This window comes from Mesoplodon densirostris, chromosome 10 (assembly GCF_025265405.1).
Source record: "Mesoplodon densirostris isolate mMesDen1 chromosome 10, mMesDen1 primary haplotype, whole genome shotgun sequence".
Taxonomy (NCBI): domain Eukaryota; kingdom Metazoa; phylum Chordata; class Mammalia; order Artiodactyla; family Ziphiidae; genus Mesoplodon; species Mesoplodon densirostris.
The window spans coordinates 70,656,839-70,681,616 of NC_082670.1; the positions used below are offsets into that span (position 1 = coordinate 70,656,839).

Genomic DNA, 24,778 nt, shown 5'->3' on the forward strand with positions numbered 1-24,778 from the left:
AAGTCAGAGCTTTGGGGCGGTGCTTTTTCTTTACCATCCTCAAAGAAGTGGAGCCAGATCAGAAGAGGTTTCCGGACAGAGAACTTTTTTTTTAAATCAAGAGCCCTTGGTGGGCGGTTAGAGGCTGCTCACTCTGCAACGTCCAGCTCTCTGGGGTGCAGGAACAGTTTCCCCGACCCCCGAAAGGGAGATTCCCTAGACTTCTCACGGAAGCTCCCACGGGCCCCGCTTCTATCCCAGACCGAGCCTCGCGGAAGACCCTACTTTCCGCGCCCTGCCCGGGCCTCCTCCCTCCAGCCCGCGCGCCAGCATCCTCGCACCTTGACCGTGTCCAGCGGGTGCCCCACGAACACCAGGCACATGCCTCCAAAGCCGCCGGCCAGCAGGTTCTTGAGCGGGCTAATGGGCTTCGCCTGGTCTGCCATGGTCCGTCCGTCAGTCACCGTGCCTGTCGGTTCCTGGCGGCCCCGCTCCACTGCCCCAGCCGCGGCGCCGGCGCCGCCGACCCTTCACCCACTTTCGGGTGGGCGGGGCATGAGCCCGGGGCAGGTCGGGAGGAGGGCCTAGACCACTTGCCAGGCCCGGCTTCCGCCGAGGGGAGGTGCTTCCGGTCGCAGCCCGCCTCCATGGGCGTGGCTTAAGGGAGCGGGGCGGGCCCGGACGCCTCGTGGGTGGTGTTTGGGAGTGGCGGCGGCTGGTGGACTTACTCCTCCGGGAAGACTTCCCGAACTTGAGTGTTTCCTCCCTTAAGCTCCCGTTCCTCCACTCACTCCGCAGAAGTCGATTGCGCTCTGCTATGTGACAGGCGCCCTTCCAGGTGCTGGAGTCACAGCTGTTAGCACAGCACATAGGTCCCTGTTCTTGTGGAGCTTACAGGTCATAACAAAGATAAATAAGTGAAAAATGCATAGTGTATCAAGTTGTGATAACTGCTATGAAGAAAAATAAATTTGGAAAAAGGATTAGAGAGTATTGGGGGGCAAGGAATTTGCAATTTTCATTAGGTGAGTAAAGGACAGTTTCACTGAGAAGGTGACTGGATTGAAGAACTGAGAAGCTGAGGAAGTGATATATCCATAGATATGGGGGGAGGGGGAAAGATTTTCCAGACAAAAGAAAAGAATGCAAAAGCCCTGAGATGGGCTGTGCCTGGCCTGTTTGAGAAACCACGTGGAGGCCATTGTGGCTAGAGCAGAGTTAGGGAGAGGAAGATATGGAGGTAATGTTGGCATATCAAGCGGGGCTTTGTGTGACACTGTAAGGACATCAGTCTCTCCTCTGAAGTAGATGGGAGCTATTCTGGGGTTCTGAGCAGGGGATTGACATAGTCTGACTTATGAGTTAATAGAATCCCTCTTTCTGCGGGTTGAGAATAGACTACGAAGCAGGGAGCCTTGAGGAGGCTAAAGGTCATGGTCAGAGATGCTGGACTCCATCAGAGCACAGCACAGCAGATGGTGAGATGTGTTTGGATTCTGGATATATTCTGAAGGAAAAACTTAAAGGAATTGTTTTTTGTGGTTTTTAAAAATTTACTTTTACTAATTTATTTTTGGATGGGTTGGGTCTTCGTTGCAGCGCATGGGCTTCTCATAGTGGTCACTTCTCTTGTTGTGGAACACGGGCTCTAGGAGCATGGGCTTCAGTAGTTGTGGCTCACGGGCTGTAGAGCACAGGCTCAGTAGATGTGGCGCATGGGCTTAGTTGCTCTGTGGTAATGTGGGATCTTCCTGGATCAGGGCTCGAACCCATGTCTCCTGCATTGGCAGGCAGATTCTTAACCACTGCGTCACCAGGGAAGCCCAGGAATTGTTAATGAACAGAATATAAGGTACATAAGAGAGGAGTTAAGGATGATGCTAATGTTTTTTTTTTTTTTTTTTTTTTTCTTTTTGCGGTATGTGGGCCTCTCACTGTTGTGGCCTCTCCCGTTGCGGAGCACAGGCTCCGGATGCGCAGGCCCAGCGGCCATGGCTCACGGGCCCAGCCGCTCCGCGGCATATGGGATCCTCCCAGACCGGGGCATGAACCCGTATCCCCTGCATCGGCAGGCGGACTCTTAACCACTGCGCCACCAGGGAGGCCCGATGCTAATGTTTTTGACTTATTGACTCTAAGTGGACGGTATTCAGGTATTCACTATATTACTCTTTCATCATTTCTGTATGTTTGTAATTTATCAAATTTAAAAGCTGTGAACAGGGCTTCTCTGGTGGTGCAGTGTTTGGGAATCTGCCTGCCAATGTAGGGGACACGGGTTCGAGCCCTGGTCCAGGAAGATCCCACATTCTGTGGAGCAACTAAACCTGTGCACCACAACTACTGAGCCTGTGCTCTAGAGCCCGCAAGCCACAACTACTGAGCCCAACTACGTGCCACAACTGCTGAAGCCTGCGCACCTAGAGCCCATGAAGCCACTGCAATGAGAAGCCCGCACACCACAATGAAGAGTAGCCTCCACTCGCTGCAACTAGAGAAAGCCCGTGGCTAGCAATGAAGACCCAACGCAGCCAAAAAAAAAAAATAATAAATAAATAAATAAATTTTTTTTAAAAAGCTGTGAACAATAAACATACCCCTATCTACAGCAGGAACCTCACTGCCAAGCTAACCTAACAATAGTCCTCCTCTGTAGGCACTCCCAGGCTAGCAGGAAGCCTAGAATAGGGAGAATGGACCATGTATGCTAGGGGTGGAAATATTAGTGACAGGATCGGGATTGGGATCAGGAAGTGAGTGGGCCTGACTGGTGCAGAAGGCACCAGGGGAGTGGAAGGGAAGTGGAAGGGGAGTGGAAGGGGAGTGGAAGGCAAGGAGGCTGGGGCAAGGCCCAAAAGCCTGTTTACTCTGCGTTACAGGCTTTTTCTAGATGGGGATGGGGAACCATGGAAGAATTTTAAGCACAGTGTTGACATGATCAGGTTTGTTTTAGAAAATCTATTTTGGATGGATGAATTTGTCTTGGGAGAGAATGGAAGCAGGGAGACCAGTTAAGGGAAAATTACAGTGGTGCAGCGAGAGGCAGTAAAGGCATTAACTGAGCCTGGTGCTCATCGCTGGATTGGCGATGGTAATGGGACCATGTTTATTTCACTTGTGACTTGTAGCACTCCGGCTGCAGAAGAGGATCTAATTTAGAGTCAATCTGCAGCTTCAGGAAGAGATGGTGTTTGTTATAGAACCGCCCTCCTGTTAAACCCTCCTGGGAAACCTGGTAAATCCTCCTGGTAAACCTCGACACACCTGAATGTGGACTCCACTGAAGCTCACCAGCTTCTATTAAATCCTCATGGGGTAACTGATAATCCACTAAACAAATGGTCTTCCTGCTTCTTCATCTGATAAGCCTTACACACAGCTAGAAAAGTCATCGGAATGGGCTTCCCTGGTGGCTCAGTGGTTGAGAGTCCGCTTGCTGCTGCAGGGGACATGGGTTCGTGCCCCGGTCCGGGAAGATCCCACATGCCGCAGAGCGGCTAGGCCCATGAACCATAGCCGCTGAGCCTGCGCGTCCGGAGCCTGTGCTCCGCAACGAAAGAGGCCACAACAGTGAGAGACCCACGTACCGCAAAAAAAAAAAAAAAAGAAAAAAAAGAAAATTCATCTGAAATTTAATCTGACTGTGTCATTCCCTGGCCAAAAAAACCTTCTTCAGCTCCTCATTGCATCAGAATAAAATATAAGTGGTTCTGGGCCTCCCTGGTGGTGCAGTGGTTGAGAGTCCGCCTGCCGATGCAGGGGACACAGGTTCGTGCCCCGATCCCGGAGGATCCCACATGCCGCGGAGCGGCTGGGCCCGCGAGCCATGGCCGCGGGGCCTGTGTGTCCGGAGCCTGTGCTCCGCAACGGGAGAGGCCACAGCAGTGAGAGGCCCGCGTACAGCAAAAAAAAAAAAAAAAAAAAAAAAAAAAATATATATATATATATATATATAAGTGGTTCAGGGGCAGTCAAGGTTTTTCACAATTTCATGCTAGCTTACTTCTTCAAACTTATTTTTCCCTAGGCTGTATCTTCCTCTCTGAGCAAACTGAGCTTCTACTGGTTTACCACACAGACCTGTTACTTAACTGACCTCACCTCCCACTGCCGACAGCCAGGCTTTTACATATCCTGTCTCCTTCAGCACAGAGTATCCTTCCTCTCACCACTCCATAACACACTGATGCAGGAGATGGATACCAAGTTGCCCATATGCTAGACACTGTCCAACCTGTGGTTCTTAGTAATTTTGGGGGTGGAGAATTCCTGGCACCCTCTCCCCAGAAAAACGTACGCATGCATATGCACCTCCAGGTTTGCTATCAATTTCATGAGAACCTGAAGCTATCCTTGGACCTCATATGAGAAGCCTTGTTCCTAGACCCTGGGAATCAAACATGAATGAGAGGGGCCTCCCCTTAGGTCACACCCTTCCCAAGACAGCCCACACCCAGTGACTGAGCAAGGTATGGATTTAATGCCTGACCAGTCTGGTCTGGTATCAGATACTCTGACAGGCAATATTCACTCCAGGGCTTCCCTGGTGGCGCAGTGGTTGAGAGTCCACCTGCCGATGCAGGGGACACGGGTTCGTGCCCCGGTCCAGGAGGATCCCACATGCCGCGGAGCGGCTAGGCCCGTGGGCCATGGCCGCTGAGCCTGCGTATCCGGAGCCTGTGCTCCGCGGCGGGAGAGGCCACAGCAGTGAGAGGCCCGCGTACCACAAAAAAAAAAAAAAAAAAAAAAAAAAAATTCACTCCAGTGTTCTCTGCTAGGTTGGTGGCAGCTCATTAGGTCTGCAACACAGTTTAACTTCTGCCTTTGCCTAATTCTGCTTCCCAGGCTTCCCTGGTGGCGCAGTGGTTAAGAATCCACCTGCCAGCGCAGGGGACACGGGTTCAAGCCCTGGTCTGGGAAGATCCCACACGCTGCGGAGCAACTAAGCCCGTGCACCACAACTACTGAGCCTGCACTCTAGAGCCTGTGAGCCACAACTACTGAAGCCCATGTGCCACAACTACTGAAGCCCGTGCGCCTAGAGCCCGTGCTCCACAACAAGAGAAGCCACCGCAATGAGAAGCCCGCACACTGCAACAAAGAGTAGGCCCCACTCATCACAACTAAAGAAAGCCCACACACAGCAGCGAAGATCCAACACACCCAAAAAATAAATAAACAAAATAAATATATGATTCTGCTTCGCTTTACGTATGTTGGTCCCTAATAAATATCTTGCTCCCCAAACTCCATCTCAATATTTGCTTCCAGAAAGTCCAACCTGCAACAGTAGTATTCAACATCATTCCTTACCAAAAACAAAATAAAACCAAAAGCAAAAGAACATAAAACTGTAAACTTAAGATTTGAAGTAGTCCGTTCGGCTGCCTACAGCAAAGAGAAAACTCCCGAGGGCGCTCCTTTGTCTTCTCCGGGAGTGACAACGCTGCTTTCCCAGTTGAACCCCGTCCTCCTTTGCGATCCGCTGAGGGCTGCAGTGAGCATCGCTTATCCTTTGGAGCCCTCTGCCAGGAAGAGCCAGTTGTGTGTGGCCCCTGGTGCCTGGCCATTCCCATCCAGCCTGGATTCTCCAGAGTTCCCCAACCAGGGATCAAACCTGGGCCCTCCACAGTGAAAGCGTGGAGTCCTAACTATTGGACTGCCAGGGAATTCCCCACACATGCACAGATTCTTGTAAGCTCCACACAAACAGGATATGGAACAATCCCCAAACTCCTGCCAAATTCCCTCTTACTGTGCAGGAGGTAGTCACTTTCCTCTCACAAGTAAGCCTGAGTAAGTACCTAGGAACCAGATGTGATAGGTGTATGTTTAACTGCTAAATGTTTCCAGAAGAGCTGTTCTAGTCTGCATTACCACTAGATATAATGTTAGAGCCGTGTGGCTGACAGGGTCTTGGTGCTCCGGCTGGGTGTCAGGCCTGAGCCTCAGAGGTGGAAGAGCTGAGTTCAGGACACTGGACCACCAGACACCTCCCGGCCCCACGTAATATCAACTGGCGAGAGCTCTCCCAGAGATCTCCGTCTCAACGCTAAGACCCAGCTCCACTCAACGACCAGCAAGCTCCAGTGCTGGATACCCCATGCCAAACAACTGGCAAGACAGGAACACAACCCCACCCATTAGCAGAGAGGCGCCTAAAATCATAATAAGCTTACAGACACCCCAAAACTCACCACCAGAGTTGATCCTGGCCACCAGAAAGACAAGATCCAGCCTCATCCACCAGAACATAGGCACCAGTCTCCTCCACCAGGAAGCCTACACAAGCCACTGAACCAAATTCACCCACTGGGGGCAGATACCAAAACAATGGAAACTATGAACCAGCAGCCTGTGAAAAGGAGACCCCAAACACAATAAGTTACACAGCAGATGAAGGAGCAAGGTAAAAACCCACCAGACCTAACAAATGAAGAGGAAATAGGCAGTCTACCTGAAAAAGAATTCAGAGTAATGATAGTAAAGACGATCCAAAATCTTGGAAATAGAATGGAGAAAATACAAGAAATGTTTAACAAAGACCTAGAAGAACTAAAGAGGAAACAAACAATGATGAACAACACAATAAATGAAATTAAAAATTCTCTAGAAGGAATCAATAGCAGAATAACTGAGGCAGAAGAACGGGTAAGTGACCTGGAAGATAAAATAGTGGAAATAACTACTGCAGAGCAAAATAAAGAAAAAAGAATGAAAATAATTGAGAACAGTCTCAGAGACCTCTGGGACAACATTAAGCCCACCAATATTCAAATTATAGGGGTCCAAGAAGAAGAAGAGAAAAAGAAAGGGATTGAGAAAGTATTTGAAGAGATTATAGTTGAAAACTTCCCTAATATGGGAAAGGAAATAGTCAATCAAGTCCAGGAAGCACAGAGAATCCCATACAGGATAAATCCAAGGAGAAAATCGCCAAGACACATATTAATCAAACTATCAAAAATTAAATGCAAAGAAAAAATATTAAAAGCAGCAAGGGAAAAACAACAAATAACATACAAGGGAATACCCATAAGGTTAACAGCTGATCTTTCAGCAGAAACTGTGCAAGCCAGAAGGGAGTGGCAGGACATATTTATTTATTTATTATTTATTATTTATTTTTATTAGCAATTCCTTTTTTTTGAATTTTTGAATTTTATTTATTTTTTTATACAGCAGGTTCTTATTAGTTATCCATGTTATACATATTAGAGTATACATGTCAATCCCAATCTCCCAATTCATCACCCCCTCACCCCCACCCCCCCGCCACTTTCCCTCCTTGGTGTCCATATGTTTGTTCTCTACATCTGTGTCTCTATTTCTGCCCTGCAAACCAGTTCATCTGTACCATTTTTCTAGGTTCTACATACATGCATTAATATACGATATTTGTTTTTCTCCTTCTGACTTATTTCACTCTGTATGACAGTCTCTAGATCCATCCACGTCTCTACAAATGACCCAATTTTGCTCCTTTTTTTTTTTGCAGTATGAGGGCCTCTCACTGTTGTGGCCTCTCCCGCTGCGGAGCACAGACTCCAGACGCGCAAGCTCAGCGGCCATGGCTCACGGGCCCAGCCGCTCCGCAGCACACGGGATCCTCCCGGACCGGGGCACAAACCCGCGTCCCCTGCATTGGCAGGTGAACTCTCAACCACTGTGCCACCAGGGAATCCCCACTTTTGTTCCTTTTTATGGCTAATATTCCATTGTATATATGTACTACATCTTTATCGATTCATCTGTCAATGGGCATTTAGGTTGCTTCCATGACCTGGCTATTGTAAACAGTGCTGCAATGAACATTGGGGTGCATGTGTCTTTTTGAATTATGGTTTTCTCTGGGTAGATGCCTAGTAGTGGGATTGTTGAGTCATATGGTAATTCTATTTTTAGTTTTTTAAGAAACCTCCATACTGCTCTCCATAGTGGCTGTATCAATTTACATTCCCATCAACAGTGCAAGAGGGTTCCCTTTTCTCCACACCCTCTCCAGCATTTGTTTGTAGATTTTCTGATGATGTCCATTCTAACTGGTGTGAGGTGATACCTCATTGTAGTTTTGATTTGCATTTCTCTAATAATTAGTGACGTTGAGCAGCTTTTCATGTGCTTCTTGGCCATCTGCATGTCTTCTTCTTCTTTTTTTTTTTTTTCAGGGAAAAGAAAGTAGAGTTTATTGGTGGGCATGGGTAGGGAGGGGGCAGCACCAAGGCTCTCACGAGTGCAGGGCCCGCCATTTGTCCAGGGGGCCACGATAAGGGATGTACTTGACCCCACAGCCAACTGGAATGGGCCGCTTTTCTGCCACCATGTTTTCAAATTCATCTGCATTAAACTTAGTAAATCCCCACTTCTTGGAGATGTGGATCTTCTGGTGGCCAGGGAACTGGAACTTGGCCCTGTGGAGGGCCTCAATCACATGCTCTTTGTTCTGCAGCTTGGTGCGGATGGACGTTATGACCTGGCCAATGTGGACCCTGGCCACTGTTCCCTGGGGCTTTCCAAAGGCACCACGCATACCTGTCTGGAGCCTAGATTGAGGACAGCATGCCAGTCATTAATGTCCACTGGAAGGGCTGTCTCCAAGGTCCCTTAGGGCAACCCATACAGGCAACAGGCTGCATACACTACTGAGGAGGCTGCTGTTTGCAGCCATTGCGCACCGGGCCCCTGTATGTCTTCTTTGGAGAAATGTCTATTTAGGCCTTCTGCCCATTTTTGGATTGGGTTGTTGGTTTTTTTAATATTGAGCTGCATGAGCTGTTTATATATTTTGGAGATTAATCCTTTGTCTGTTGATTCATTTGCAAATATTTTCTCCATTCTGAGGGTTGTCTTTTCACTTTGTTTGTAGTTTCCTTTGCTTTGCAAAAGCTTTTAAGTTTCATTAGGTCCCATTTGTTTATTTCCATTACTCTAGGAGGTAGATTAAAAAAGATCTTGCTGTGATTTATGTCAGAGTGTTCTTCCTATGTTTTCCTCTAAGAGTTTTATAGTGTCCGGTCTTACGTTTACGTCTCTAATCCATTTTGAGTTTATTTTTGTGTATGGTGTTAGGGAGTGTTCTAATTTCATTCTTTTACATGTAGCTGTCCAGTTTTCCCAGCACCACTTATTGAAGAGACTGTCTTTTCTCCATTGTGTATCCTTGCCTCCTTTGTCATAGATTAGTTGACCATAGCTGCGTGGGTTTATCTCTGGGCTTTCTATGCTGTTCCATTGATCTATATTTCCATTTTTGTGCCAGTACCATATTGTCTTGATTATTGTAGCTTTGTAGTATCATCTGAAGTCAGGAAGTCTGATCCTTCAGCTCCGTTTTTTTCCCTCAAGACTTCTTTGGCTATTCGGGGTCTTTTGTGTCTCCATACAAATTTAAAAATTTTTTGTTCTAGTTCTGTAAAAAATGTCACTGGTAATTTGATAGGAATTGCATTGAATCTGTAGATTGCTTTGGGTAGTATAGTCACTTTCACAATATTGAGTCTTCCAACAGTGGCAGGACATATTTAAAGTGATGAAAGGGAAGAAACTACAACCAAGATTACTCTACCCAGCAAGGATCTCATTCAGATTTGATGGAGAAATTAAAACCTTTACAGAAAAGCAAATGCTAAGAGAGTTCAGCACCAAACCAGCTTTACAACAAATGCTAAAGGAACTTCTCTAGGCAGGAAACACAAGAGAAGGAAAAGACCTACAATAACAAACCCAAAACAATTAAGAAGATGGTTATAGGAACATATATATTGATAACTACCTTAAGTGTGAATGGATTAAATGCTCCAACCAAAGACACAGGCTTGCTGAATGGATACAAAAACAAGATCCATATATATGCTGTCTACAAGAGACCCACTTCAGACCTAGGGACACATACAGACTGAAAGTGAGGGGATGGAAAAAGATATTCCATGCAAATGGAAATCAAAAGAAGGCTGGAGTAGCAATACTCATATCAGATAAAACAGACTTTAAAATAAAGAATGTTACAAGAGACAAGGAAGGACACTACGTAATGATGAAAGGATCAATCCAAGAAGAAGATATAACAATCATAAATATATATGCACCCAACATAGGAGTTGGTGCATAAGGCATAAGGCAACTGCTAACAGCCATAATACATAAGGGAACTGCTAACAGCCGTAAAAGGGGAAATTGACAGTAACACAATAATAGTAGGGGACTTTAACACCCTACTTTCACCAATGGACAGATCAACTAAAATGAAAATAAATAAGGAAACACAAGCTTTAAATGACACATTAAACAAGATGGACTTAATTGATGTTTATAGGACATTCCATCCAAAAACAACAGAATACACTTTCTTCTCAAGTGTATTTCTTCTCAAGTTCATGGAACATTCTCCAGGATAGATCATATCTTGGGTCACAAATCAAGCCTTGGTAAATTTAAGAAAATTGAAATCGTATCAAGTATCTTTTCCAACCATAACCCTATGAGACTAGATATCAATTACAGGAAACAAAACTGTAAAAAATACAAACACATGGACGCTAAACAATATGCTACTAAATAACCAAGAGATCACTGAAGAAATCAAAGAGGAAATCAAAAAATACCTAGAAACAAATGACAATGAAAACACAGTGGCCCAAAACCTATGGGACGCAGCAAAAGCAGTTTTGACAGGGAAGTTTATAGCAATACAATCCTACCTCAAGAAACAAGAAAAATCTCAAATAAACAACCTAAACTTACACCTAAAGCAATCAGAGAAAGAAGAAGAACAACAAAAGAACCCCAAAGTTAGCAGAAGGAAAGCAATCATAAAGATCAGATCAGAAATAAATGAAAAAGAAATGAAGGAAACGATAGCAAAGATCAATAAAACTAAAAGCTGGTCCTTTGAGATGATAAACAAAATTGATAAACCATTAGTCAGACTCATCAAGAAAAAAAAAGGAGAAGACTCAGATCAACAGAATTAGAAATGAAAAAGGAGAAGTAACAAGTGACACTGCAGAAATACAAAGGATCATGAGAGATTACTACAAGTAACTATATGCCAATAAAATGTACAACCTAGAAGAAAGGGACAAATTCTTAGGCTTACAGCAACCAGAAGTTTAGTCTAGGAGGGAATAAAGTTCTGTTGTTTTAAGCTACTAGGTTTATAGTAATTTGTTATGGCCGTCCTAGGAAACTAATGCAGATATTTATCATTCCAATTTCTCTTCCTTAATTTGTAAAGTTCCAGATTTCACTGTTATCATTTTCCTTTTACTTGAAAAAAAAATTAGCATTTATTTTAAAGGCAGTAAATTCTCTTCGTTTTCCTTCACCTAAAAAAAAAAAAAAAAAAAGGGGCCTCCCTGGGGGTGCAGAGGTTGAGAGTCCGCCTGCCGATGCAGGGGACACGGGTTCGTGCCCCGGTCCGGGAAGATTCCACGTGCTGCGGTGCGGCTGGGCCCGTGAGCCATGGCCGCTTAGCCTGCGCGTCCGGAGCCTGTGCTCCACAACGGGAGAGGCCGCAACAGTGAGGGGCCCGCGTACTGCAAAAAAAAAAAAAAAAAAAAAAAGATTTGAAGTAAACACCCTTGTAATAGACAAAAAGTAACTACCTTTTTTTTTTTAAAGCAAACTAGTAACTACTATATTTTTCTTAGCAAAATTATTTATTGGTGAAATATTAGAAACTTTCCTATTCATGACAGGAACAAAGGTAAAGATGTTTTTTAATCATGATTACTGCTTAACGTTTTACTGGACATGGTAGCTAATGCAAAAATACCAATAGGGAGGGAGGGAGGGAAGGAAGTAGGAAAGCAAGGAAGAAAAAAAAAAAGAGAAAAGAGGGAGGGGATTAAAGAGGGAGGTGAAAAAAGAGGGAGAAAAGAAAAGGAAGAAAATAAATTTAAAAATTAAGAGTCCAAAATATCCCTATTTTCAAATGATCCAAATGCTCACTTTGAAAATTGAAGACAATCAGTTGAAAATCCACTAAAACTAATAAGCAAGCTAAGTAAGGAGACAGACACAAGAACAATGTTGGAAAGCAATAACGTTTTGATATGTTAACAATCACCAATTAGAAAACATGAAGAAAAAGTCCTATTCAGAATAATAGCAAAACCCACAATGTATGCAAGACTAAACCAAAGATCCATGTGAACAAAACTATAACAATTCAAATACATAAAAGAAAAACAAAATAACTGTAAAGAAATACTATATTCCTTGGATGCAAAGACTCAATATTGAGGATATCAGTACTACCCTTAAGTTATTCTTAGAAATTCAACACTCTCCAGTGAATTTTCAAACGTGAAAACACGTCATTCTGAATCTAAGATTTATACAAAAGAAAAATTGTATGATATTGGCTAGGAAATTTTAGTCTTCTAGCTGAGGCCCCAGACATCAAGGGGCTAAAACAAATCATTCCCACTGTAGCCTGTCCAGATTCCCGTGCCACAGAAACCAAGAGAGACATTATATTTTATATTTATATATCTTATGTGCAAATTTATTTTGAAAACAGAATACTACACACATCATTTCATATCCTATTCATATCACAGATACCTTTCCTTGTTAATAGATGCCTCAATACAGCCTAATTGTTAATGGTTTTCTTTATTGTATATTTTACCATAATTTAACAAACCTTTACTTTTGGACATATGGGATGCTGCAAACTTTTTCCTATAGAATCACCATTCTAAAGCACATACATGTGCACATAATTTTATCTGTATTTTTAAATGTTTTGGCCAAATTTTTAAATCTTTATTTCCTGGGGAGAAATTGTCACTAGTTAAAAATAATGGTATTAGCATCAGCCCAATAAACGTCTATTTAATAGAGTAATATTGAAAACAAGGTTAGATCTGTGCCCTTAAGAAACTCAGCTTTAAGAGGGGCAAGACAGGAGAACAAATAAGGATTGTACACTGGATTCCAATATACTGTACATACACTTGTGTACTTGATATGTGAATGACCTCATTCTCTATTTTGCAAAGCAATAATTATACAGAAAAACAGATTGTTCCCTTTTATTCACTGGAGAGGATTTACTACCAGTGACCCAAAGTGAAGGCTTCCAATTAAAGAGATTTCATTAGCAGAAGATATATTTTGGGTCCTTCGCTAGTGTCATGATGTAAAGGGATTATATGTTTTGTCATAACAAGTAAGTACATTGGATTATAGATAAGCTTTTACATTGTTAATGCATAAAATTCACAACCCTACAATATGTTACTCATTACTATTAATTTTCACTCCAAATTAATATGGGGCTTTCTAGTATTTGAATGCACCTGACTTGGGTACAGGCTCTGAATTAAACAGGAAGCTGAAAATCAGGTATAAGAAATACACAAATACATGCAAGAAGCAAGAACTAAAAAAAAGAGAGCCCATTACACATCGGTATCTTGAATATCTTGAATATCAGTGTATACATGACTCATGTATGGGTGGAAGTGGTTTGGGTTATCTACGGACTTGCACAGCGAGGAGGCTCCCTAACGTCACTGGCTTCACACAGGCGTTTCCACGTTGTGCAGCAGCAACTTGAGTGGGACTTCACGGCTCTATCTATCCATAATACTTGACAAAAGCCCTAGAAGGTACTGAAAGTCATAATGGCACTTCCTATACTGTTTGAAGAAACTGTGCAACAAGGCAGTTAAGATTCAATCTTGGGTGAATGGGAAGCCAAGGAATTAGGCAGCGAACTAGGCCGCGGAGAGGGCAGCGGAAGCCTGGCGTGGTCCTGTGAATCGGCGGCCACCAGGCGACGGCCTCAGAACGTACGCAGAAATTCCCGGCCCTGCGCGCTGACCCGAAGACCTAGCTCTTCTTCGATTAGTTAGCGGCCGGGAAACAACAGTCCTTTATCCACTCCACGAACGTCTGGATGTCTTTTCGGTGCCAGACACCGATTACAAACAGAGAAGTGAGGAGTCCGACAGAAGAACCCTGGTTTAAAGTATCCCGGCGGGCGGCGCTGGTAAGCAAAAGCCGGAAGAGATGCCGTGACCACTCTCCAATAAGTCGAATCCTCTCCTCTGCTGCCTCTCGCAGCCGTCGGCACTGGCTGTGCTCTGGGCCCACTCTGGGTCGCAGCGCTGGGCTGTAGTGAAGCGTCCGCTGAGAGGCGTTACTGCCCAGCGCCTGCCGCGACCCCGGCGACCGCGGGTCGACCCCGGGCCGGAAGTGACGGAACTGCTCTGAGCACTTCCGGAGCTGCTGAGACGGCTTCGCCGGAGGAAGCAGCGCGGGCCTTGACCGGCGTTGGCTTGCCGCCTCCGCCGCCGCCGCTCCTGGACCCGGTTCTTCTGGCCTGGCCCGACCCGGTCTGGCCCGCCCGGGCTCATCGGCCGCGGGGCCACGGCTCCCGGTAAGTGCGCGGTGCGAGTCTAGGCCTTGTTTACCCCGGCGGGCCGGGGGAGGGGGTGGGCTCTCCGCGCGCCTCCCTAGCCCGGCCGGGGCTCCGCCTTCGTCGCTGCCCGCGAGGTCCCGGCGCCCTTGGCAGCTCTTACACTGTTTCAGCGCACTCCGCCACCCGCCGAGGGGCGGCTGAAGGCTGAGGCCAGGGCGAACCGGCGCCTGGCGTCTCTCCGTTATTCCTCCTCCCGCCGCCTGCTCAGCTCGCAGTGAGGTCGGAGGCCAGCGCCTCTGATCGACTGGCGCCGGCGCATCTGGGCCCTCCCCGCCGGGTGCGCCGGCAGACGCGCTGCCTTCGGGGCTCCCCACTCGAGTCATCGTTGGGAGCTTTAGCAGTGCCGCCCGCGCGGTTAGTTAACGCCCGTTGGTGAAGGGTCCCGCAGCGCGTGGGCTCCGTGTCCTCGCGGATATCCCGGCTCCTCGGACGGGACAGGCGGCCCAGGAGCTGCGTCGACGCCTCGCCCGACGCTGCTGTGCTAGCGGCGGCAGAGGCAACCGTGTTCTGGGATGACTTCACCTCAGTACTGACCCTGTCCCATAGAACTTTCTGCCACAATGGTCATATTCTGTATCTTTGCTGTTAAGTAGAGTAGCCACTATCCACACGTGGACATTGAGCATTTGACTTACGGTTCGTGCAACTGAAAAAGCAAATGTGAAATTTTATTTAATTTTTAAGTTAAGTTAAATTTAAATAACGACATGTGGTTAGTGGCTACCGTATTAGACAGAGTTCATATTTTTGTATCAAGTAATTTTCTTCGGACTTGTAGACTTAGTAACTGACCCTACAGTGCTAAATATTACGTCTGGAGTAAACGTTGTCAGACCCACAAAAAAGTCTGTGTTTTGTTCTTGTCATCTTTAAACTGAGAAGTCTTCCGTTTGAATTCTTTAGCCCAGGGTGGGTGGCAGGTCTTCTGAACGTGACTTTGGGGGAAGGGGGAGGAGTAATTTCTGTTACTCCTTTTCTGTTTGGGATGTAAGGATAATATTTAATATCCAAAGGAAATCAAAGCGTTATCATCAGTTCTGTTAATATAGTAATAACATACTGGCCCCTTTAAGCAATGTCAGCACTCTTTCAAATAGAATAGGGATATTTAACTTGGAAAAGGTTTAAAATTAAGGTTTTATTTAAATTTGGACCTAGAACACCCAGTAAGTATGAAATGACATTCTCCTTTTTGGAAGGCAGCCTGAAGTTTTCCCCTGTTTCTTGAATATTTGGTTGGTGAGAAGGCTATGGGCAATCTGTAAGCCCAAATCCTGGAGAAAAATCTAGAGAAAGTGAAAACGGTGCTTTTTTTTTCTTTTTGCGGTACGCGGGCCTCTCACTGTTGTGGCCTCTCCCATTGCGGAGCACAGGCTCCGGACGCGCAGGCTCAGCAGCCATGGCTCATGGGCCCAGCCGCTCCGCGGCATGTGGGATCTTCCCGGACCGGGGCACGAACCCGTGTCCCCTGCATCGGCAGGCGGACTCTCAACCACTGCGCCACCAGGGAAGCCCAAAACGGTGCTTTTTTTGTTGTGATTCTGGAGGTAGCTTTGTAGATAGTATTAGGCTCTCTAGGGGGGTGATGGGGCGTTATGAGTCCTCATAGGCCCTGGATCTGGTGAAAGTATTACGCTGGACTCTACTGGTTGGCAGCAGTGTGGTCCTGGGCAAGTTGCTTAATCTTTTTGAACTCTAGTTTCCTCATTTGTAAGAAGGGGATGATAGCCACTTTGTAGGGTTTTATAAACATTTAATGAGAATGAGTCTGGCCTGAAGTTGGCTCTCATTAAATGAAAGCTATTATTGGTAGTGATATTTTGTAGATGGGAGCAATATTTATAATGCTCTTTATGCAGATTTGCCTAATAAGCAGTATCGTACATAAAAATGCAGATAAAAGAAAACAATAAAAAAATCAATTATTCGTCTTCTATTTTGGAAATCATCTTCCACAATCATTGTTTGGACTTTGATTTTCATTTAGTTTAAATTTGCCTGTTTGTATTTGAAGTATTTCTTTGAAAGTTATAAGCTCTGGTTTTCCAAGAAATTCAAAAGTATAAAGAAGTGGACATAAAATTTCTAATTAAGTAAGCAAATAGTACTTATTTAGTCTTGGATATTGGGATCTGTAGTTCTGAGAAAGTCAGGTAGCCCTTGAGCATGTCAGAAGAGAGGTGGGAAATGGGTGTTAATATTGCCTAGTGGGTATTCTACTGGAGACATTTTTTTTTTCTTTATTGAGTCCAAACCACTGGACCGCCAGGGAATTCCCTCTGTTTTCTCTCTCTCTCTTTTTTGTATTGTTTTGTTTTTTGTTTTCTTTTCTTTTGGGGACTTTTTTATTTGAAAATTTTTTTTTCATGAATAAAGTGAGATCTGAAATATTGGCAGTATTCTATAAGTGTTAGCGGAGATGACTTCATAGCAAAAGTCCAGTTTAAGTCAGTTATGATTTGCTTTGTCAACCTCTATGTAACATTGAAATTGTGGTAGTTAACTTAGGAAATGTTAACAATAAGAGTGAGGTGGTGCCCAACATTGTAAATCAACTGTACTCCAATAAAAATTAAAAAAAAAAAATTGAGGTGTGGTGGGCTTTCAAACTGAGGGAGGGAACTGGGTATCCATTTCTCTCACAAGTACCCCAGGTTGAATTATTGTTAGCTGTTTATTTATTTATTTATTTAAGTCTATTTGTTTAAGTCTATTTATTTAAGTCTATTTATTTATTTATGGCTGCGTTGGGTCTTCATTGCTGCCCGCAGGCTTTTCTCTAGTTGCGGTGAGCAGGGGCTACTCTTCATTGCGGCGCACCGGCTTCTCATTACAGTGGCTTCTCTTGTTGTGGAGCACGGGCTCTAGGCACGTGAGCCTCAGCAGTTGTGGCATGCAGGCTCAGTAGCTGTGGCATGTGGGCTCTAGGGTGCAGGCTCAGTAGTTATGGTGCTCGGGCTTAGTTGCTCTGTGGCGTGTGGGATCTTACTGGACCAGGGATTGAACCCGTGTCCCCTGCATTGGCAGGTGGATTTTTAACCACTGTGCAACCCGGGAAGTCGTGCTGTTTACTTTCAGTACTTTCTTTTTTTAGAAGGCCATGTAACTCTTGTCAGTATATAATTATGACATATAGATTTCTGTGGGACTTATAAGAAAATAATTTCTGGTCCCTTGCTGCTTGTCGTTTTAAATGTCTTTTTAAAAAATAAATTTGCAAACTCAGGGTACCAATTTTAAAATATGTAAATAGAACTATCTCTTTTCATTTTAGATGGAAATTATATAGACTATTTGGGTAACATCTTCCTGAAAGATCTTCAAGAATTACAGGTATTTTTAATTTAATTTAAAGATTAATTTTTTCTCCTAAAGGAAAAATACCATAGTTAAGTTCAGTTGTGATGAGGTGGTTCTAGCATACAAAACAATTTTGTTAAAAGTCAAACTGCAAGTATTACGTTACTGCCCTCTCATTAATGTGACTTATTTTTTAATTTGAGCATTTATAGGTAACATATCAGAGGTAGATTCACTGATATTTTTATAATATCATTAAAATGTGGCTCTGTAATCCCTTAGACTGGTTACATATTCAGCACACATTGATTTTTAATCTTTGTTTTAATTTTTTTTTGGGAGAGATTATCTACTTCAAATAGGTTTTAAATTTACCTTAGTATTTAATCCAGATTTGGTTATGTAAATTATTTACATACTGTTCAATCCAAATGCTCTTGCATTTTAAGGTCCTATTATTTTTAGATTTAAATCACTATTTGATACTGTTCCTTGGAAATGATCACTTGAAATAGTTCTTGTGCAGAGAAGTTAATGGGTATTTGCCAGAGTCCTCTCTGAGAAGACGTTAAGACTTGTGACTGTTTTGCTTTCTCAACTAGTATTCTCTTTTCATTTATATGTAATTGAGTAATATTTTGATCTGTGAGGATTTTTCAGTAGCTGGTTACATTTGATCTCTTGTTTCTTTACCCTAAGTAGATTCTAGCCTTGATCCTGCTAAGGCAGAATATAGTTTTCCTTCACTATTGTGTCAGTTTCTTTACCTCTTAAGTTCCTCTTTTAAAGGATTAGTAGAACCCTTTAAAATGGAAAAATCAGTTAACTTTGCAGACTAGAGGAGGATGTTGAAGAGCTATGTGGTTTTTACTTTTTCTTTACTATACTCTACTATTTTTTCTTTTTCCCTAGATATTAGGGAAAGAACTGTGTCCCTATTTATGTACTGTCTGTGTCACCACTCAGTGGAGCATAATTAGCTAAGAGATTTTAAACTTTGGTTGTTTAGCCTTTAGGATGCTTCTTCTGTGGGCAGCCAGCTGTGGGAATGTGCTCCTCTCTTAAGGACCCTGGCAGGAAGGACAAATCTATGGGAATTTAACTCCTTGACATAGAGCAGATAGCCTTACTCTTTCATGCCAGACCCTTCATGCGAAGTTACATTGTTAACTGCTTCTGCCCCTCCAGGAAAGGGTTTCCCTTTGAAAATCCTGGGCATAGAGATGGTGGTGAGGTTTCTTGTATGAGGGGAGAGTTGGAATAAGCCATAGTGGGGGTAGGACCAGGGCTATGCCATTTTGGTTCTTGAATGGTTTCTGTTGCAGCTTCTCATCGTGAAAGTAAGTAACACTTATTTTTTTGTTTTCTTCCCTTAGAAGACAAAAACACTAATGCATTTGAGAAAGTGGTAAAGTTTGTGGGGAGGGGAAAAAACTGCTTTCCTGATCTGCAACTCGTCTGGATGTTAAGATGTCTGTGGACATGAATAGCCAGGGGTCTGACAGCAATGAAGAGGACTATGACCCGAATTGTGAGGAAGAGGAAGAGGATGAGGACCCTGGGGACATAGAGGACTATTATGTGGGCGTAGCGAGCGATGTGGAGCAGCAGGGGGCCGATGCCTTTGATCCTGAGGAGTACCAGTTCACCTGCTTGACCTACAAGGAGTCCGAGGGTGCCCTCAATGAGCACATGACCAGCTTAGCCTCCGTCTTAAAGGTGAGCAGTGTTGTCAATTCCCAAGTGTAATTCCTGCAATTAAATATGAGCTGCTGCTAACGTCTCCTCCAGACTGATCGAATGGCCTGTAGCTTGAAACCAAATATAAGTGTATGTTGCATCATCTGGACACATTTGATGCATTTACTTTGTTTGCTAATATGTGCATATCTATGGTCCTCAGCTTCCCAGACTACTAGGAATTAGAAAGGAAGGGTGGGGTGGATTCAGGAAAAATAGACCAGAAGTACATAGAAAGCAGAACTGCATAGATTAACACTTGTTTCAGAAAGTCTTATGAAACTTTATGAGGTAAGATAGGATAAGCATCAGAATCACCATCTTCAACACAACAGTGTGTGGGTGACTGATAAATGTCTTAAGAGAGGTACCTAGATCTCCTGGTTTGCTGTGAATAATCAGTGCTTCTGGGCTAATGAGCTCATTTGTTTCATATACTGATGACTAATGTCTGATGTTGAAAGAGATTTTAGCAATAGCTAAGAATAAACCAAGTTCTCATAGCTTATATTTCATTGATTTTTGGGGGGTGTTAAATTGAAATTTTAAGTAATTAACAAAATTGGTTATTCTAGCAAGCACCTTATTTTTAACACTTAAACTAGCTTACTTTTCAATATCTTGCACCTCAGGCCAGTTACTGTCCTCACTATGTACCTTTTGTACTACGTAATATTACACTAGTACATAGCATAGCCACGTAGAACACCATGTACTGTGAATGTGAATATTATTATAGTCATTTAGACAATTTCCCAGCATGTTTCTCCTCTAATATTGGCCATTATGTGAAAGTGGGGAAATTTCTCCTACTTTACTGTTTTCCCTGACCTTCCTTTCAGGAACTGTTACATGGATTTCGTTGTTTGCTAAAATTGAAGATCAAGAGCACATTGGAATGATTTCAACCAAATAATTTTCATGTTGGTATTTAATGGAAATAACTAAGGTGTGCCATGGGTCATCACTATAAAAGTTGCTTTATCTACTAGTTCAGGCAATTTTTTTTTCCAGGTGATCGGCAAAGGCTAACTAATACCTTGGATTTGGACACTCAGGGCTTTATTAGCAACTAGCTAGAAGCTGAAAGCTAAAGCTTTTTGTGTGACTCACTCCTAGAAGTGTGCACATTTCCTCTCTTGTGCTCAGCATAAAACTCTGAAGAATGGAGACCCATTGGAACCTCTGGGTTTGGGATTTCTCCACCATAACGATAACAAAACTGCTGGGACCTCTGCTTTCCAAGGGCATTTCCCGGGTAGAAAAGAGGCATCAGATCTTTTCCTTCCTCATTATTCATACCTCTCCCTATCTGGTCAACTAGTTTCTTTTACTTTAACCATATTATACATAGTCTTGGTATTTAAAATTACAAAAAAAATTGTCAGGTGTGTGGTTCTGGACGGTATCAATTGACTAAGTTCATCAGGATGTTCCCATCTATGCGTAGGAATTCTCAGTTTGTCCAGCCCCTTGCGCTGACTTCCTGACCTGCTAGAGCGGGGCACAGCTGAGGGGCACAGGCCCTTTCCTCCTTTTTTTTTTTTAAATTGTAGTAAAATCCATAAAATTTACCATTTTACGTCCTTCCTTTTTATTAGGCTGTCATATTGTCGGCCCCCTGGAAAACCTTCCCTTCATCTCCTCACCTTTTAGTACCCTCAGGACTCCTTCAGAGTCTACCTTGTGATTTCCCTGAGTGAGCCTCCTCAAGACCGTCTAGAACACAGTGGTTGTTTCTTTTGGTCCCAGTGTCCAAATGTTACAGCCCATTTTTTTTTTAACATCTTTATTGGAGTATAAGTGCTTTACAATGGTGTCAGCCCATGTTTATTACATCGTATAGTGCAGTCTTCTGACTGCTTCATGTTGTTTTACCTTTTCACATGTTTTTGCATGTTCTCTCCAACTAGATTGTTACTTCCTGGAAGGCAGAAACTACATTTTACCTTCTCGCTCCCATCATCTCTATCACAGTGTTTCATCCATAATAGGTATTGAATAATTTTGAGATACTTGTGGATTTTGTCAACTTTTGATGATGTAGCTGATGTTATTGGTGTGAGCTAGATTCCCTAGTCCCTGCTGTACATTCTCTACTGTCGTAAAAGGGCATTATTCTGTCCCTCAAGATCATGAAGAGTAGAACAAAAAGAACTTGGAACAGAGATGAAGGAACAAAGAGAAATGGAAGAAAGTTGAAACCCCAGGAATTGGTTAAAGAGAAAATGAAGCAAAGAGGAAAATAATCCATGAAATTTTAGATGATGGTAGAAGTAGAAGATGGATTTTTTTTCCCTCCCTCACTGAGGAGCATGTTAACACCATTTCCTTTCTGGGGCTGGGCAGCAAAGGTTCTGGCTTATTTGGTGGCTTGGCTGCACATAAAGGGGCTCACTGGTGTTTTAAGTGGTTCAGGAATTTGACCAAAGACGACAGGCAGAAATAGCTTGGTTAAGAGTAAGGGAGAAGGAATCACACACAGTCTTCCTCTCTCAGGCTGGCTAAAAACTAGCATTGGTTTTATTTTTGTATTTAAAATTTTTTTGAGACAGGAGGAAATAATTTAAGTGCTGAGTTTACAGAATGGTGTTCCCAGGTGCTTTGGCTACTGTCACTCCCCTGTCGCATGTGTCTCTGAGAATGGAGCTCAGTAGTCATCACCCAGGTCAGTACTGATTTCCCTCATTGGTCATGGTGCTGTTTGCACAACTCTGTGACTTACTGAGATATTTAATTCTTTCATATGATTTAGGTGTTATTCAGCTAGTAGGAAATGTGATATGTACGTAGTTTAAAATTAGAGCCTTATGAGCAGCTGTGTCCATGAACAAAAGCTAAGTTTGAGGAGTGGCATCAGTTTTCCACTGATCTGTGTTACTCATTTTGTTGTGTTCTGGCAGTTGCCTATGGGTGAGCTGTAGCCTAACAAAATTAAGCCTTCTGTTACCTTTTGGGATTTGAAGTCTTTTAAGTAGAAAATTGCCAGTTACCTGGGTAGAAAATTGCCAGTTGCCTGGGACACTGGGCTTTTGGTTTAGTGAGGACCCTTGGTGTCAGAGGGTCTTCCTGTATGTATTCTGGGACCAGTCCTTGAGTAAGATCATTAATTGAGAAAGGAAAGTGCCCAGAAAATCAGATCCTGGACTGAGGATAGACAACAGAGAAAATGCTTATCTGCTATGGGGTGGTGGCGGGGGGGGACTGCTGATGTTCAAATAACGGCAAAACAGAAGCATTGTTTAGAGAATGAGCTATCATCCTATACAAATGGAATAGTCGTGAAAGATGAAATGATTGCCAAGTGAGGTGGATTGTGTTTTAAGAGGGGGGAAATCTCTGACGAATATTTTAGTGATATTTCAGTCTTTAAAGAAAACAAAGTTACCTTAAAATTTTTTTTAAATTTATTTTTATTTATTTTTGGCTGTGTTGAGTCTTCGTTGCTGCGCACAGGCTTTCTCTAGTTGCGGTGAGTGGGGGCTACTCTTCGGTGCGGTGTGCGGGATTCTCATTGTGGTGGCTTCTATTGTTGTGGAGCACGGGCTCTAGGTGTGTGGGCTTCAGTAGTTGAGGCGTGTGGGCTCAGTAGTTGTGGCTCGCAGGCTCTAGAGTGCAGGCTCAGTAGTTGTGGTGCATGGGCTTAGTTGCTCCACGGCATGTGGGATCTTCCTGGACCAGGGCTCAAACCCATATCCCCTGCATTGGCAGGTGGTTTCTTAACCACTGTGCCACCAGGGAAACCCTACATGCTGTATTTTTATATGAAACTTACACAAAGATTATTATTGCTGCTATAGATGAGGGGAGGCCTTTTCTAGTAATAACAGGCATTTTTATTGCAAAATGTGCTATAGTTAACTTAGAATAATTTTGTCATTCAGTGAATCCTGTTGGTACTGTTCCCTGAATTGCATGAGGCATTTGCTGTCAGGCTGCCTAAGAAGGAGATTAGGCATGGTTGAGCCCCAGAGAGAGCCCAGGCTGGGTTTCATTGGCGATGGGCTGGAAGTGTCTCCCACGTTGTGTGCGCCTTCTCTCAGCAGCATGTCAGGGCTGTGGGCGGGAGAGGCAGAGTGTTGCTGCTCAGAGTCCCGCTCATGCTTCAGAAAGGAGAAGAAATAGTACATTTTGGGCTAGATCTAGTCCATGGAGCTACTGTGAGCTATCTGAGCTTTCTGCTGATAGGATAAACTTCAAGATAGGGTGCAACAGCAGTGCAAGTAACCAAAGTCCACGGGTCGGTTAAGCATGGGGATGGGGAAGTTACCTTCTGGGCTGGAGTGGGAGACTAAGATGTATAGGTAAAAAGGAATAAAATGTAGAGGATCATGAATGCAGCCTAAGGTGTCTTTACTGTTGGAGGGAAGAATTTGATTTTTTAAACTTCATTGCTGAGCTGTGCTGCTCATTTTCTCAAGCCTGGTTTTCCTCAAATAGGGTTAGAGAAATAAACTGGTTATTAATGAGTGTTTTTACTACAGTTCTTGCTTTACGAATTGCTGTATTAACTGTAGTAGAGCTGGGAAAATGTTCCCTAGAACACTCTATTCTGCCACCCTCTTGCTTGAATTTGTTTTAAGATCTAGTGCTTGCTATTCAGCAAAATATGGCTGGAAAATCTCTCAGAGTTCTTTTTCTGCGGATCATTTTTCCCTTTTGTGGATGAATCATGAGTTTTCAGGATTTCTGACTTTAAGTGCAGAAGTCTTTATAGTCCCTTGTTCAAAACAACCTGGTTTCTATGCATTTGTCATTTGTAACATAAGCAGTTAATATTCTTAACAACAAATACCTTATATTTATCCTTTCTCTCAAGTGGCACTAAGTTTTTGTATAATATCTGGAAAAGACTAACTTTATTTATTAAATCAACTTTCTTGTATTCTGGTATAGCTGAATTTTAAGAACATTTACTTTTATTTATACATTCATTAATTAACCAAGTAATGGTTGTTTTCTTGTTACTACTCATGGAAAAGTATCTTTAAGCTGAGCCTAGTAACACTGAATGTTTGTGTGCTGAACAGACATCTGATTTCTATTTTTACGATCTGATGTCAGGTTTCTTTGCATGCCTGTATCTCAGAATCTAGATTAAATTCCTGTGTTTCAGATAGTTCGTTGTTAGTGGATGTGTTGACGTAATTCACCATGCTTTAGTCTGGAAGTCTGATTCGTGTTTTACTGGTATATAAATTTATTTTTTAAAGGGAGATGAGAAATGTCCAGAGTGACATTGAGAATTGCCTAAGTATAGCTAGTGCTAGAGTTGTCCCTGTCTTGCCAGCTTAGAAAGGTTATTGTTATCATTGACTTTGTGTC

At 43.4% G+C, this 24,778-nt stretch overlaps 3 protein-coding genes and 1 pseudogene across 5 annotated transcripts in view; 1 reads left to right on the forward strand and 3 right to left on the reverse strand.

Annotated features, from left to right (window-relative positions):
- Nucleotides 1–523, reverse strand: part of SLC25A20 (solute carrier family 25 member 20) — a 30,333-nt gene extending 29,810 nt beyond the window's left edge. The window contains exon 1 of the mRNA XM_060109970.1: nt 321–523. Within this exon, the coding sequence (XP_059965953.1) occupies nt 321–425 (105 nt within the window). The 5' untranslated portion in view covers nt 426–523. The remainder of the gene's footprint in view (nt 1–320) is intronic.
- An 8,042-nt stretch (nt 524–8,565) lies between these two features.
- On the reverse strand, nt 8,566–8,654 carry LOC132498062 (small nucleolar RNA SNORA70; annotated as a pseudogene).
- Nucleotides 8,655–13,498: 4,844 nt separating this feature from the next.
- Nucleotides 13,499–24,778, forward strand: part of ARIH2 (ariadne RBR E3 ubiquitin protein ligase 2) — a 50,463-nt gene continuing 39,183 nt past the window's right edge. Inside the window, exons 1-3 of one of the 3 annotated variants that reach the window (XM_060109320.1) lie at nt 13,499–14,371; nt 17,688–17,746; nt 19,090–19,432. In XM_060109320.1, coding sequence (XP_059965303.1) covers nt 19,184–19,432 — 249 coding nt within the window. In that variant the 5' untranslated portion in view covers nt 13,499–14,371; nt 17,688–17,746; nt 19,090–19,183. Of the gene's footprint in view, nt 14,372–17,687; nt 17,747–19,089; nt 19,433–24,778 lie in introns of those variants that run through there. The other 2 variants (XM_060109319.1, XM_060109321.1) reach the window with 2 other exon arrangements.
- On the reverse strand, nt 13,669–14,861 carry LOC132496791 (uncharacterized protein ARIH2OS-like). Its single transcript, XM_060109324.1, has one exon. It carries the CDS (start codon nt 14,346–14,348, stop codon nt 13,956–13,958), a length of 393 nt encoding a protein of 130 aa, XP_059965307.1. The 5' UTR covers nt 14,349–14,861; the 3' UTR covers nt 13,669–13,955.